At 36.9% G+C, this 16,784-nt stretch overlaps 1 protein-coding gene across 13 annotated transcripts in view; it reads left to right on the top strand.

The window, feature by feature from the left end:
- The window catches only part of EPB41L2 (erythrocyte membrane protein band 4.1 like 2), a 226,742-nt gene that overhangs the window by 204,990 nt on the left and 4,968 nt on the right, over nucleotides 1–16,784 (top strand). For 7 of the 13 annotated variants that reach the window (XM_090039061.1, XM_090039086.1, XM_090039071.1 and 4 more), the window contains 7 exons: nucleotides 1,399–1,566; nucleotides 3,147–3,200; nucleotides 3,410–3,967; nucleotides 6,403–6,525; nucleotides 7,027–7,125; nucleotides 9,576–9,656; nucleotides 14,034–14,148. In XM_090039061.1, the coding sequence (XP_089895187.1) occupies nucleotides 1,399–1,566; nucleotides 3,147–3,200; nucleotides 3,410–3,967; nucleotides 6,403–6,525; nucleotides 7,027–7,125; nucleotides 9,576–9,656; nucleotides 14,034–14,141 (1,191 nt within the window). In that variant the 3' untranslated portion in view covers nucleotides 14,142–14,148. Of the gene's footprint in view, nucleotides 1–1,398; nucleotides 1,567–3,146; nucleotides 3,201–3,409; nucleotides 3,968–6,402; nucleotides 6,526–7,026; nucleotides 7,126–9,575; nucleotides 9,657–14,033; nucleotides 14,186–16,784 lie in introns of all 13 variants that reach the window. The other 6 variants (XM_090039111.1, XM_090039105.1, XM_090039095.1 and 3 more) reach the window with 3 other exon arrangements.

Raw genomic sequence — 16,784 nt, 5'->3', positions numbered from 1 at the left:
TACCCCCCCACAAACCTAAAATGCAGATGTTTCTAAACATTTATTTCATTTTGGTTTTTGAATGAAGAATGAATGAATGTCCAAAAAAGGATCAGGACAAATTTAACTAACTTCCATCTAAATTGGATATGTCCCAGGTACCTTGAAGATGCTTTGTTGTTCTGTTATAACAATATTCAGGGGTCTTTGTTCTCCTCCTCTTCTTTCCTTTCACTTTCATTCCATGCATGTAGTGTGTGTGTATGTGTGTGTACTACGTATGTATACACAGCACTGTGTACTGTGTATGTGTTTAGGTTCTATACTAGAAGTCCACTGTAAGTCCATATTTAATAAAGTATTTGCATAACTTTTTAGCTTGGCCCAAAATGTACTTTTGCCCTAAGATGTACTTTGGGGTGATATGTGGCTTGTAAATCCCTAAAACAGACCGACATATCTTTTAATCAATAGCTACAACATTTGTTCAGTTTCTACATTACATCAGGATAAAATATTAATTATGTTATTGGTTTTATATTTTTAAGTAAGTTTAACCTTTAACATGATAAAAGAACTTTTGGCATTCTTTGGGGAAAAACAGAAACAATCAATTATTTTAGCTTTTGGTGATGGCAGTGATAATTTTAAATAAAGCTCATGATTTCTGTTATCCATAATAAAACAGATTCATAGTAGCTTGGGGTACAGAGCTATAGGCATTTTAAGTCTGTTTGTAAATATATGTTCATACATGTTTGCCTAATAGAATGGAACAGTTTTAACGTTTTTAATGCTGAATTCTTAGATCAATGCATGTTTTGATTTCCCCTTAAAGTATTTATTTAAAAAAAAAACAGACATATAAAGTTAAGCTGGCAAAAATCTGTTTAATATCATGGACACATGCCATCATAGAGCAGGAGAGGAGTATTCAGGTATGTCTAGCCCTCTATTTGTAGCTAATGCTGCGAGGGAAGACCAGGAAAAATCAAGAATGAATTTAAAGAAGAAATACTCCTAGTATTGAACCTGAAATTGAATCTGTTAGTAAACTATTACCCTTGCATTAAGAGGTATGGGAAGGTTTTGTTGAATCCTTCCATTTAACACTCCATATCTTTACAGTCTGAAATAATACGTAAAAGCAATAGAGTTGTGGGTATCTAGTATCTTAGTATGGTAAAGTATTGTGATTGTGATAGACAACACATTTCTGTCACTAGGTCTTGCTGTGTTATCACATTTTTCTGTTTAAGAGCACAGTTTGATTTTTGATCTTGGATAATTCAGAAATATATTCTTTTCGGTGTCCTGTTTGTTTCTTTTCTTGCTTAACCTCTCCTTTCTTTTGTAGGTCAGTGCTGTTTTGTCTTCTACTGTTTTAATTCTTTGCTTTCCATTTTCTAACTTGTCTAGAGCCTAGAAGAAGAAATAACATCAATTTTATTTAGTAAAGAGGGCTTTTCCACTAGCATGAAATCTACCTTCTCTTCAGCCACGATACGGACACCAGAGGGCACTGTTGGGAAAGATAATGTACCTTCTGAAATGCTTTCTGCCTCACCCTTCTCACAGCTGCCTGAGGTGCTTTTTTGCTTTTTTGCTTTTTTTTTTTTCCCCCTCCCTGTAATGCCACATGTAGAGGAACTGGGTTTTTTCAGCACATCAGATAAAATTTACTGTATGAAGTTTCAGTATCCAGGTATTAAACCTTATGCCATATTGGATGCTGTGTATTCCTAAGACTCTCTAGTTATAGATAGATATGGAAGAAATAGATTTGTCATGAACGCATATAAAGTTAAAATTAATAGATGTGGACCTCAAAAGTGTTTTAAACAATTATATAAAAGTTAAATTATTGTATCACAGTGCGATTTTTATCAAAACAGTCACCCCTCTTTGTAAAAGAGAATTTGGCGTAGTGAACTCAGGGTCTAGTCCTGTATTTGTAGCACTCAGTTTGTTGATTCTACTTTTGGTTCACCAGGATTGTTGGTCTGATCCTGTACACACTGTACTTAAAAAGATTAACAAAAAAGAAAAGAGGCCAGGATTAAGTCACAGATGGTGTGCTGACTTCAATTAAAACAGGCATTTTACTTGGCATATGTGCCTTAGGGAGAATGACAGAGAAGGAGCTGGGGCTGTGCTGCCTCAAGAATTGGACCTCTCATGGCTCACCCACCATCTACCCTGGCACGCCAGCATTTTACAAGTCGAGGCTGCCGGTGTTTTTTGGCACTTTGCCCAAAAATGTTGCCAACCCCTGAATTTAAAATATATTTGTGCTTTCATGAGTTTCTCTGAACTTGAACATTGCTGCTTCAATGCATGTTTTGTTTAACTGTCATGGTACTATAAATGAATGTACATTTTTTGGCCTAGTATGCCAATGCAGACACCCATCACAAATCATTTTGTCATGGTACAAACACTAATACAAACTCACCATTTGAGCTATCCAAATGAGAGCCTACTAGGATCTTCTTTATAACATGCCCTAGATACAACAGTAACCCAACACTTCTTCTTCTTTTTATTACAGTATATAAAATTATTAAAAGGAGCTTCCAAATCTTATAACTATAAAAACTAAAAAAAAAATAAGAAACTAAAGGGAAAAAACTGCCTGCAATAAAATTAAAAATACTTGTCATATTTAGTATGTGAGAGCTGATAGATGGTAGGATAGTGTATGAAGTAATGTTTTTTCCATTTATGCAATAATTACATTCACGCTTACTGCTTGATTTAATTAATTTTATGGTAGGAAAATGATTGTTTTGCCAGGTTGCATCCTGGACCAGCATTAGTTGGGGTTCTTTTTTAATCTTTTTGGGAATTATTTTGTTTTTGAACATCACCAATTGGGATAATTTTTTTAATGGGCACCTAGATTATGGGCACATAATTTTTTTAATGGGCACCTTAGTCAGTAGATTGGTTGTAGGAAACAAGCATAACTGAAGATTCTGTGTGGATATCAGTATACCCTTCTGTTCTGAGGCGGTATGCGTTTTGAACTGAGCTTATGCTGACTATACTGTGTCAACAATGGATATGCAGATCCTTTGTCTCACTGTGTTGTCTACGCAATGTTAAATGTTTGGTGTTTAGAAAACTTATTGATTTGTGTCCTCTGGTTGGTTTTTGTTTCACAGAAAGTTGGTCCCAGAGCAGAAGGGCCTTGCAGTGGAGCCAGAGATGCTGATAAGGTTCTTCTGATTTTTTTTTCCATAGTACATTTGGCTCTGACATTTCTGATCCACCTTCATTCTTTCTTTCTTTCCTTTTTCAGTTAACCATCACAGTCATCTTAGTCCTCTTCATGACATGAACCAGCCATCAGTTAATTTTGTTTCCATCATTTTGATTTATTTATATACTGTACTTTTGTTTTCCTCATCCATGTTTTTTTGTGCAGAGTTCACATGAGACTCTGAGCGTAGTGGAGGAGAAGAAACGGGCAGAGGTTGGGATAGAAGAGACAGTAGTCATAAATGAAATCAACGAAGGGAAAATACAAGTTGCCATTGATGGTGGGGAGCCCTGTAAGGTGGAACAGCTATCAAAAAAGGACTCCTCGTCAACGTCATCAGAGAGCAGCAGCAGTAGTGAGAGTGAAGATGAAGAGGTTGGAGAATACCAGCCATACCATCGAGTCACAGAAGATGTCATCAGGGAAGAAAAAGAAGGAAATGAAGATGCTAAGGAAGTGGAAGGGTATACGGCAAAGGTGGTACAATGTGTGGAATCTGTAATAGAGGGCAGTAAAGAAAAAGTATCAATTGGGCATGCACAAGTTGCAGAAGAGAGTTTGGTTGAGGGAAATGCAGTTTCTGGAACTCCAGAAGAGAAGAGTTTTACAGAAGAGGCAAAACAAGACCTGAGAGAAGAGAGGGAGGAAGAACAGCTCAAAATAAATGGAGATCTATCTCACATTGGCATTGATGTCAAGCCACAAATAATTTGTTGTTCTGAGGTAAATGGTGGAACAGACCAAGAAGTAGATTATGTAGAGATGTTTCTTAGGGTGAAAATATACCTGCCTTTCTTCTCCTATTCTCCCAACTCTTCAGGTGCTCACCAAGATTGAGATCGTATGGAAGGTGGAAACCACTGATGGGCAGTGAAACTCTGCCTACTTCAGTCATGGTTTCTTGTCTTTTGCTGCAACTGGAGAAGAATCACCAGTAAAGCAAACCTTCCTACAGCTGTACCATCTCATTTTTTTTTTTCCTTATTACATAATTTTTTTGCATGTTTTTAATGTTTGCAAGTCTCTCGTCTTGTCTATTTTGTTAGCTGTTTTTGACACATCTGTGACCTGTATGTGTAACTGGAAAGTCCAATTTCATTTTGTTCAGTTTTTCTTCTTGTCCGCAGTTTTCTTCTTTAAAATCTTTCCCCCCCTTTTTCTTTTTAGAATTATTATGAATGTGCTGAATTGAATCAGTATAGACCCAAATTGCTTTAACTAATAAAGAGAGCAAAGTTCTATGGGTAAATCTGATATCTTTTATTAAACCAACTAAAATAGTTGGAAAAATTCTTCTTTGCAAGCTTTCAGGTACAAACACCTTTCCTCTGCCTAAAGAAGGGTGTTCATACCCAAATACTTTCAAAGAAGAATTTTTCCAACTATTTTAGTTGGTCTAATAAAAGATATCAGATTTACCCAAAGAACCTTGTCTGCCTATGTCCTTAGAACAACATGGCTACAACCTATACCCTTTAACTAATAAAAACACACAACTTGAGCCAGGTTCAAGTACAAAGCAATGGGGCTTTATCATTTTGTTACAGCTTCTTCTAATACCAGTGGACATTTAGGGAACCACACATTAGCTCCAGAAAAAGCTGTGTCCAGCTATTTTGGGACATAAGCAGGATAAAAGGGTTCAATCATTTGGTAGATTTCTGAGGAAAGAAGAGAGATATATGGAGTACAAAGGACACATCTCTGCCCAGAAATCCATGTACCATTTGTAAACTAACTCTTTGGACTCTATGGTATTCTTGATGTTTGTAACTGCAGTTCACTCAGAGATGATCATAAGGAAAACCCATGTCATTTTTCCTCAATAAATATTCCTAATTATTCTTCTGGTTGAGGCTATAAGTAAACAAGCTTCTCTAGGTTATACTGAGACCTAGCAGACGCACTTCCTGAGAATAGTGGGAAAATAGATTAGGTTTGTAAGGAAATTTAAGCAATGAACAAAAACGCAGATAAGCATCTAGGAGGCTCCTCGGGTATTTTTACACATACTTTTGGACATGACAGTGGGCACTTTAATTAGCAAAATGTGCCCGCGTGTCGTGTATCAGTGTTGCTGTGTGTCCCTATGCTGAAAAAATGGTGGCAGGGCACTTTAAACTAAAGCTGATCAGATGTGTTTTATTTCAGAGTGCCCCACTGCCATTTTGTCAGTGCGGTGACATCGATAGACATGATGCGTGAGGCTGCCAGAGCATGTCGATTTCCATGCTCTGGCAGACTTGATTAATCGATTCTGCTCTGACACACTGGATTTCCAGTATGTTGGAGCAGGCTCCCCACATGTGTAAGAGCCTAAATTGCCTAATGAAGTAATTAGAGTTAAGTGCCCATTCAGATGTGCATTTTTAGGTGCCTAATACATTTAAAAATCTGGCCAAATATAGCACATACCACATCGTTTTAATTGCTTGCAGAGTTTTGCTTTGTCAGTATCTTTTTCTCCCCAAATAGATGTTGGCATTACAGACATCCCTTTGTATATCAGGAGTTAAAAAAATCATTGAAAAGATATTGTCAGAGGAAACCACTGGTATTTAAGCCTGGTAGTTAAATAGCTACATATCCTCTAAACCCCAGAAGTTTTCTGTTTTAGAAATTAACATTAAAACTAATTAAATGTTAGAAATGTCTAGAAATTCTAGCTTTATCTCCTGTTAGACCAAGTAACAGACAGGCACTCAGAGAATTCTCTATATGAATTCTCCATATCTCAAGGCAAGGTTTATTTTTTACGTAATTACAGTTTTTACTTAACACTGGCAACTTTTGTGTAATGGAAGAACCTATAGCTAAACTGACACTCCTTCCCATTTTCCTAAGTTTAACAGATAACAAATTATTATCCATTTTAGAATTTGTTGTTCATTGATACTTGAATCTAAGATGTAGCATCAAAGGTTACTGAAATCTTCTGTCCTAATTTAGGTGGCTAAAAGGTCTGGCGTTATTCATTTTACTTCCTTATTTTTGTTTTGTTTTGGGAGTTTTTGTTGCTTGTTGTTTTTGAGTTGAGGGAGACATTCTTAAGTGTTGTTTTTATCGCCATTTAGGTTTTTGGTCATATTTTCTGTTAGCTTACCATGCAAACCTTAGCTGTATGCCCTTTGGATTGATTCTTGCCTCTTCCACCACAGCCTCCAGTAGTAAAAACAGAGATGGTGACCATTTCAGATGCTACACAAAGAACCGAAATCTCCACCAAGGAAGTTCCAATTGTCCAAACAGAGACTAAAACCATCACATATGAGTCTCCACAGGTACAGGAGCTGGAGATCTTTTATGATGTTGTTTACAAATTGGTCTTTTTATTAAATCTTATTCTTGGTTAAATTCAAGACAGATGGCGATATAAAAATGCTTTAATAAGCAACATTTTTCATATAGGGCCTCAGATTATATTGTGACTATGGAATAATGGAATTACAACATGTAGATAGTGATGTAGGTTTTTTTTTTTTAAACTGCCCTTAAGATCCTGAAGAGGTACAGTAACTTTGACAAATTTGTCAACAAGAGATAGATGAACATGTACACAAAACCATTGTCTTCTTATGGTTATTGTGTTGGCCAACAATGCCGCACATAGCATGGGGAAGAGTACACAGATGTGTCTGTTCTAAAAACATTTTTTCATTTGAACTGAAGATGAATGTTGTAGGTGTTCAGTGCTGAAGTTTGCCTTGACTTCTTTCAGTGAAAAGCTCTAAATCCTAAGGCATGAAAATACAACTTTTTCTTCCTTTCCAAACTACTCACAGCTTGATGGCAGTGCAGGTGGGGATGCTGGTGTACTGTTGAGTGCGCAGACTATTACATCAGAATCTGTTTCTACAACTACAACTACACACATCACTAAGGTAAAACAAGCAACTTATCAGTACATTAAAAATAGCACTACATAAATTTGCTTTATGTTGGTCTTCTTAAGAGCTGCTATTCATCATCATAAATGTGCAGATCACTGAAAAAAGGGGGCCTTAAAGGCTAGGAACAGATATTGCATTTGTTCCTGAATAAGTTGTGCCTGTATGTGTCCTGAAACAGACCAATCCTGTGATTTGTGTGTATACACATTGCCCTTCTAATCAGGGTTTAGTTAGCAGCTGAGTGTGCTGCTGCTTTTCTGTCGTTGATTCAATAAGGCAATCCTAGGACAACTGTACAGACATATTTTGTAATATTCCAGGACAAACTCTTACTAACTCTTATCTGGGAAACTTTTTTTTAGGATTTATCCTGGGACAGCAGGCGTAGATGTATCTGTATGATTGAACTTTGCCTGTCTGTTTGCAGCCAAAATTTTGTGATGGATCATTTTGTGATGGATAGCTGACATCCTTAAATAAGGGCTGAACATGACATTACTCATGATCCAGAGGGAGAACTAGGAAAAAGATGGAGGAGACATTGTTAGATGAGAAGTGGAGGAAAACAGAACTAAGCTTTACATGTTCTTATTCCTACTCCTCAATGTTTTCTGGGAATTCTTGCAGGAAAGGACATAATATGGTTGGAATCTATAGATACCTTCTAATGCAAGGGTCAGCAACATCGGGATTTTGGGGATTATATTAATAGTTTTTTTGGGATACCTTTGCAAGTAAAGCCAACCACTGGGGGTCCCTTTTATCATACGTTACTTTAGGAGCTTACATGAATCCAAGTCCTCGGCTTCAAAAGAGAATCATGAAACTCAGAAGAAATTTGGTCTGTTTCTGTTTCTATCCTGTGTGGTGTTTTTACTTTCCCTTCCTCCGTAAAAGCATGTTTTCTTTACCTGCTATTTATGGAAGCATTTTTTTAATGGATGGGCATGCAAATGATAGATTTAGTATAATTTTGATCACTTACTAACAGTTTTAAAAGGGAAGCACAGGAATAATTACAGTTTATGAAAAAGCTAAAAGGAAGGTAAAATATAAAAGGTACAGGTTAAATTTTATTTCAAGATGAGAAGATTCAGTTTGTGACTACCTATGACAAGAATTCAGGGTTTGTAAAATGAGTTTCAGAAAATATCCTAAAGGAAGAATTATTTATTGACAGTAGATCTGAAAAGAAGAGTTTTGGAACATTCTTGAATGAAGGTCCTGCAGAACAAACTCTAGACTAAGCATTTTAAGGAGAGATTAATTAACATCCCTTCTTTGATTTCCTGTTCGTTTCAAAATTAGGGAAAAAAAAACTTTAGAGAAACATTTGAACCTCCTGTTTTAAATCAGTATCTTATCCTGTCCATATGTGCAGCTGTAAGAAAACCTATGAAATGATAAACACTTTTTTTGGAAGCAGCCATTTCAAAAGTTTAAATCAATCTTGTTTTCATTAAATGACCAATTCAGCAAAGAATAGGATAACAGTCTTGAAACCAGATTTGCCTCATCATAGGTATCAGTGGATTTGTGGATGGGGTTCTGAATGCCCAAACTGCTTTCCAATGTCCTATTTAAAATGTTTTATTGTAGACTTAGGAAACTTCCAACATAATCTAAATCTTCCTTTGATGTTCTTGAAGGATTTGTTTTTGAATTTTCCTGGGATTTAATTATATTTTAATTTCCATTGATTAGTCTAATCTAACTTGTCTTACATGTTCTATCTCTGCTCTCAGTGATATTCTTGATTTGCTGTTTGGAAGTCTTTCATAACAACCTTCAAAGAATTACATATTTATAAGAAAAAAATTTAACCTGATTATCCGCATAGGTGTATATAACAATGTGATCCAATAGCATCTTTCCTTCTGGCTGGATCTTCAACTGTTTTAAACATTAAGATAATGAAGAAGCAGGGCAAAATGGGTAAAGGTGTTTCACCTGAGATTTTGTAATTAGATAGCAAATTTGGTGAGGCAAACGCACATGGGTAGATCAGAAGAGAGAACCTTTGCACTAATACTGCAGAAATTTTGTGCAGGAGCTGAGAAGATGAGTTGATATGTATTACTGTACCATTTCAGGAGACTTGTAGTGTGTTCTGATCCAGGTCTTGATGAAAAAGACCTGTGTCCCTGACCAAACAGCTACCTCCAAAACTAACCTCAGCCAATATCTGATGGTATTCTATGCTGCTTCAGTTCTTGGGCAACTTCTTGAATGGCACTGCAATACAGTTAACCACATTATTAAAACTGGAAAGGAGAACTAGCTTTATGCGGATTAATTTGTTGTTCGCTGCAACCCTTCAACACCAAAGTTTACTTGCTTCAGTGTGCTAGAGATGAAGCACATAAGTGGTTATCACTTTCCTCTCTAGTTATATGGAATAATCGTAAAAATTAATTTATTTTTTTGTGCGCCATCTGCAGACGGTGAAAGGTGGTGTATCAGAAACAAGGATTGAGAAGCGCATTGTTATTACTGGAGATGCAGATATTGACCATGACCAGGTGAGTACCTACCTTTTTCTTTACTAGGGCATTGTGGTCCAAAATCAGTGACATTCAGAAAAGGAGGCATCACGTAAATTCCTGGGTAGGGACCTACTCAAATTGCAATTTTGTGAATTTTGTGGAAATTGCAAAATCAGCCAACCTTGAAATCCACGGGGGGTGGAAATCTTACCTAAAAATAGAGTGCTGGCTCCCCAGCATGAATGGGGCTGCCAGCGTTAAAACAAGCAGGCAAGATGGCTACAACTCCTGCCCCTTATCGCTGATTGGCTGAGAGGGCTGCTTATCATGCGACCCCACTCCCTCCACCAATTGGTGATGAGGGGCAGGGCTGCTTGATGGACAGCCCTCATCCAATAAGCAGTGAGGGGCAGGGCCATATGATGGACAGCCCTTTTCACCAATCAGTGGGGGACACCACCATGAAAATGGCTTTGGGACTTAGAATCTGCCTGTGAAATTGGCCAGCCCCCATCTCAAGTTCGGTAGACCCCTGTTCATAGGAGTGGGTAGATTTATATCAACTTATACCTGCTAACATACTTTATGAAAAGAGTGTCTGTGATGCAGCTGAGAAGAGGAGCAGTCTCTTTATTTTCCCGTTATTGTCCACATGGGAAGTATTCCTGCACTCTAGGTTTAAACAGGTTATTTATGAGAAAGGGACTCAAATTGCTTGTTGCTGCTGTTTTCCATTTGAAAGGAAAAACTGAATGACAGCCCTACAACCATAATGTGCTGGAAAACAGTAATCTAAACAAACCATAGTTCCCAGTTCTGTGTCGTCAGTATATTAACACAGCCCAGTCTTTTGAGAGAAAGTACAAGTTTTGCAGTACATTAGGACATACTGATATTTCCTTCTAAATGTAAGAAAACAATCAATTTACATTCATGTGTATTTGCAAAAATATGAGTATAGGCCAACTATATCTTAATTGTGCATCTCTCTGAATCATGCATGCAGAATTTAATCTTCATTTGCACAAAAAACTAGTGCATGCATTCATTTTCTTGAGGAGTTAAAATATGAATTTACCTGTCCAGGAAAAAGACTGACTTTGAAAAGTGGAGAACAAAAAAATTAGAAAATCTGTTCCTTGGAGTTGTGATAACTCAGACAATGTGAATAGCTTTTCATTTAAGAATCTAGGGTGACAAAACTGAAATAGAAGACAGTTAGCCATCACTGGATTTTTTTGAAGCAAAAGTCTGCCCTTTATATCATGTGACAGTAAAGCCAATTGTAAATTGATGGCGGATACATAAATCTACAGAACGGAGTTTTAATTTCACTTCTTAATTGTAATGTACTCAGGACTCTGTAAATTTAATTTCAGATTTTGATGTGCCTGTAGCAAGTGGCTCATGACAAGTTCAATCTCTCCTTGAAGCTTGTAATTAAGTGGCAGAGCTGTTTAGCATTAGGCAAGGGTTATATCTACTCTGACACTCATTTAATGCATTTGGGACATCTGAAAAGGTCAAACGCTACCTTTGCTTTTATAAAACTCCATTTACTGCTCTCCATTCCTTCTCCTTACACAAAAATAAACAATTATGAACCAAAAAAATAAATTGTAAGAATTGTAAGAGATACAGAGAGAGTTTTTCATACCAGCATTAAACCCTCTGTTTAGCTTTTGGCTACTTGTGGAACCTTCTACTAGAGGCTGGCCCTGCAGTGGATCTGTGAATTTCATTGTGTTCAAACTGTGTGATAGTTTTGTTCATTGGCTGTTGACACTGTTCAGCACATGAAAATATTCCCAAACCATCAAGATTTGTTAGAAAGCAAGTATTTCTAACATTCATTTTTGTATTAAAGATTTCAGTTGCTCTTCCTTGCACAGAGTCTGATAGAAGTCTTAATTTTCAAATGTGAGTAATCCTTTCCTTAGAAATCCTTGGTTGTACTATACAGATTACATGGGGTGAATCTTAAAATGTAAAACACTAATAAACATATTAGGATTAAAAAATGACAGCAAGCATCATGTGGCACTAGGGCAGTATACCCCTCATTTTGCCATTGAATCACTAAGAGTTCTTTTCACACCTTAGTGCAATGGTGATGTTGCAGCTGTGATGTTCCAGAAAGTATGCAAGAGACAGCTTTCTTAGGGTGATCTCTTTTATGGGACCTTAAAACAAATGTTTTGCATTCGAAAGCTTGTCTAACTCATTGGACCAAATGCATAGTTGGGATAGAGTTAGACAAGCTTTCGAATGTAAAACATTTGTTTTAAGGTCCAATAAAAGAGATCACCCTAAGAAATCCTTTTCTAACCTTGACATTCTCTCTTGATTTGTGCTTCCCCTGCCTCCCCCTCCCCACCCCTGTCTCCTCTCAGACTTTTTATTTCCTCTTCTCCCTCCCACAATATGATTTTGGAAGATATTGTTCATTCAACCCATAGCCCTTCAAAGTTGAGATGGTTGTTTTACTGCACCCTGTTTTCTCTTTTAGAGTTTTCAGGTTTGTTTGTTTTTTTTGTCTCCCTTGCCACTAAGTTGACTGTGGATTTATGATGGCTCATGAAATACCATCTCCAGCTCTTGCCTCCTGCATGGTTCCTCGTTCCTCATCCCTCATCTGTGTTTATTCACTGCTTGTGCAGAGCAACACAGTTCACTGAACTAAGATGGCCTTGGCTATGATTCTTGACTAAAATCAAAAACAAGCTCTTTTGCCTCCCGTGCCTCTCTTTTTAATGTTGCTGTGCTCCTCTAATACGACTTGTATGCGAGTCCTATAAGTATATTTCGTAATGAAACAAGATTTATTGAAAACACAAAGGAATAAAAATAAATTTGCTTCATTGTTCCTGAAGGTAAATATTTTGACCTGCCTCAGTGAAGTTCTTCTAAATCTAATTTGCACTTCCCTCCTGTCCTCCAGTTATGACTTACTGATTTGTTGATAGACAATGATTAGTCTGTCACAACTATTTTAGAGTATGTTGCATGAAAGAGTCAGTGCAACTTGGATTATTCTCATTAATTCGTAATAAATGGAACCATCTCTTTCTGTTGCTGTCTGCTGTTCTGATGTAGCGTTGCATCCTAACGTCAACTACATAAATTTACAATGTTTTTCCAAAATATTGTGGAAGGGTCAACAAATGATGAGAACCCTAGAATAGGAGAAATGGGAAATGTAAAGACATATAGCTAATTAAGTTTTCTTAGATCAAGCATAAGTGTAAGCTTTTGGGGAAATTAATGCATATAGAAAATCAATATGGTCTATTTGCTACCTGGATAGTGCTGCAGAGGACCCTTAATTTAATTTATTTTATCTGTATTTACAGTACACAAAGATTTCGTGTTGCATGCAATGAACCAGATTAACTACTGGACAATTCCTTGAGTTGGTCCTCTGGCTTTTGATAATCTTATTAAACTATTTATGCTTTTCTTGCCAGATTGCATACTGTGTACACAGAAATACCCAACCCAAGGTTCTTTGAGTGGAAGGAAATACTTCTAGGTACCACTTGCAACTCCAAAGTTTTCCCATGCTTATTTTCGCAATGTATGTGTAGTAAACAACACATCAGAGTAGCTTTCATACCATCTTGGCTCTCCAAGGTGAACTTTGGGCCGGGACTCTCACGCAACTTGGACTTTCTGCAACTTAGGCTTGCTGAATTCAAGGTTTTCCCAAAGGTGTCTGTAGAAGCTGTTCAGCAATTAGTGATCGCATCTAGGAAAATAACTAAGTTAAGTAATTAGAGTTCAAATAAGACAGAATAGCATTTAGAAATTTTGTTCTCCAAAATACGGTTTTTCACAAAAGATGCCTAATATGCAAATAACTATCGTTGTCTCGTCATGATTTGGGGATGCATTTGCAGCCTTTGCTGTGAGTTACAGAGAGCAGGCATAAGATTTTTTTTTTTAAAAGATTCCCTTACTGTCTACCCTTTTTCTTAAGCAAACATGAGATTGTCCTGCATAGTTGTTAGCTAATGTGGTCTCTTTTATCGGCCATCATGTTCATGTATTGTCCATGTGGTTGCTTCAGTAAAATATGGTATTGAATAAAATATGAATTCACCTATCCAGTAAAAATGCTGACTTTGAAAAGTGGAGAACAGGAAAATTAGAAACTCAATAATCTGTTCCTTGGACTCATGATAGCTCAAACAACCTGCATAGCTTTTCATTTAAGAACTCAGAATGAGAAAACTGAAGTAAAAGATAGCCATGACAGGAAACTATTTTCCAATTTAATGACCCTTTAAACCCAGGTGTTTCAGTTCTGAACACCTGTTAAACTGAATGTGTTGCTTTCGGATTCTCCAGATCAGATCAAATCTTAATGTAATTTTACTGTTCGTCAGCTAAGCCTTTCCAATATGTTTGTAGGCATTGGCACAGGCAATCAAAGAAGCCAAAGAGCAGCACCCTGATATGTCTGTCACAAGGGTAGTGGTACATAAAGAAACTGAACTTGCTGAGGAAGATGAAGGATAAGTTCAAGGTAAGGAAGCCTTACACCATCAAGCAAAATAGTGCAGGTAAGCCTGAAATACATAAGTCCTGTTATGTTGGTGGTTGTTACTCACAACTGTCCTTCAAGCAAAGTATAGTCTGAAAGGGAACATCATCTCTCTTTAGCATGTATGGTTCAATTTTTTAATAAGCGCTCAATAGATGTATGCATTTTAGTATCAGTGAAGATGGATACATCTGAATAGCAAGTTACCTCAAACACAAGATGCGATGCAGCTTTCAAAAGACTCGTAAAATTCATTTTCAATCCTACTTTCAAATTTCTTAGAAAAACCTTCATTCACAAAGCCTTTTTACAGTGTTTACTTTTAGCATTCTATTAAGTTATCTAACTTTGCGTTAAGACATGTACCTCAGGTAATTTATGCTCAATTTGAAATATGGGAGCCCACTCCCTGCTCCTTTGTGTGACTGATTTTGTTGGTAGTTAAAAGGTTATTCCCACACTCCAAATTGGACCTAGTCAGTATATTTCTAGGTCTCAATCTTGCTGAAATGTTTAATCTTTTTCTTTCCCTCTGGAAAAGAGTTAAGTAGTTTGCAAGCTGGAGTTTAAGCTGCTTATCAGTTGAGGACAAAGTAGATCAGAATTCCTCCAAATATTTCACTCATTTCAGTGTGCCTTTGGGAAGTCACTGTAGGATCTTTGATGGTAAGACATTCAGGCAAAGGGTATTCCTGCACAGTTAAGGAAACTTTTAAAAATTCACATCATCATTGATTTCTTTTTTTTAAATCAAACGAGAACCTTTTACACTGTAATGAAATTAATAATCTGAAGCACTATAGACCACAAATCTAAAGTTGACATTTTTAAGGGAGAATATTTAATTTGTACATAGTCCTGTTTAGTCAGGTAATGCCTTGTGTTTGTTTTGAAATAATGAGAAATTTAACATTGTAGTTAATTTTAGGCTCTTTAAATTGAGTGTATTCAAATTAATGGATGTTAGCTATGCCCAGGATTGAATTAAGAACTTAAATAAATAGAAATCTTTCTTTGTCTTGACTGATGAAATTCAAACTGACATAATTACTACTATAATACCTTTCTGGATCCTCCAATATTTTAATTTACAGTCTAACATTTATTCAGTGTCATTCAAAATATAAGGTGCTAGATGAAATGCAGTACTACTTAATAAAGTAGTAGCAATGCAGATCAAGGCCAGCTGGGATGGACGGTAACCCTAGACAAAACAGAGTCCCATTAACATAAGTTTGTAACAAATTCACTCTAAGTTATCTTAGCCAAGTTCAGTATTGCATTAAAAAATGTCCATCTTATCTTCATAAGAAATAATATCCCCATGTATTATCATCCTTCATAACATTCTCAGTATGAGGAGCCATTTAAATGATAACTCTAATAAACTAAGAATTTGTAGGACAATTAATTGCTTCTATAGTTCCTTAGTACTATTATCTGAGTTTCTAATGCTGTATAAACACCAGGAAGCATGTGTTGGTTTCAGCTTGTTAATCCAAAATTTTTTCTTTAGCAGATTTTAAACTATTTTGTTAGGTTAATATAATTTAATTTAAAAAAAAGTGGTATGTTAGTTGCCTTTACAGAAACTTTATTAGTCAAATGGACTGTTTATAGATATTACATTTTTCTAGGTTTCGTTTGGACTACAGCTGTTACTGTGTACACATGCAGACCTCTGTAGTCTGAATGCACTAATGCTCGTTGAATTAGGATTAAAGTTAATACATGCTAGGGCATTTTGAATTAGGCAATTTAAACCGTATTATAGATTCATAGTTGTAAGGCCAGAAGGGACCATGGAAGATCATTAGGTCCAGCCCCCTGCACCAAGAAGAAAAGATAACTTGGGGTCAGGTGACCCCAGCAAGGTAACCATCCAGTCTCCTCTTGAAGATTTTCAGGGTAGGTGATTGCACCACCTCTGAAGAGAGCTTATTCCACAGTCTAGACACCCTGACTGTGAAGAAGTTTTTCACTGTTGAGCCTGAATCAGTCTTCCAGGAGTTTGTGGCCATTATTCCTAGGTTTTCCCTTCCATGCCCTGGTGAACAGTTGCTCACTGAGTCCTTGATGTACACTAGTGTAGCAGTAAGATGCTACCAGGTCCTCTCTCAGCCTTCTTTTCTTCAGGCTGAGGAGTCTCAAATCCCTCAGCCTTTCCTCATATGGCTTGCTCTGTAAGACTCTGATCATATGGGTGGCTCTTCTCTGGACTCTCAAGCTTGTCGTGTCCTTGTTAAAGTGCGGTGCCCAGAACTGGACGCAGTACTCCAGCTGCGGTCTCACCAGTGCTGAACAGAGCAGAAGAATCACTTCCTTGGTTTTGCTGGAGATGCATCGATTGATGCATGCCAAAGTATTAGTTGCCTTTCCAGCTCATATTCATACTGTGCTCTATTATTATATCCAGGTCCCTTTCATTCGTGGTGCTAGTCAGTTTGGTGCTGCCAAGCCTGTAGGTGTGTTGGAGGTTAATTAACAGGTATATGTGTGTCCTTAGGAACTTGGCAGATAAGCGTTGTAAATATCAGTCTCAGCGAAACTAAGTTGAGTTTTTTGTACCACAACAGAGGCTATCAGGCACAAAGTAACATCTTTACAAAGTCAAATGT

This window comes from Crocodylus siamensis, chromosome 1 (assembly GCF_052110815.1).
Source record: "Crocodylus siamensis isolate JL-2025a chromosome 1, ASM5211081v1, whole genome shotgun sequence".
Lineage (NCBI taxonomy): Eukaryota > Metazoa > Chordata > Crocodylia > Crocodylidae > Crocodylus > Crocodylus siamensis.
The sequence above is the reverse complement of the archived record's forward strand: the minus strand, read 5'-3'. Positions and strand labels throughout refer to the sequence as shown.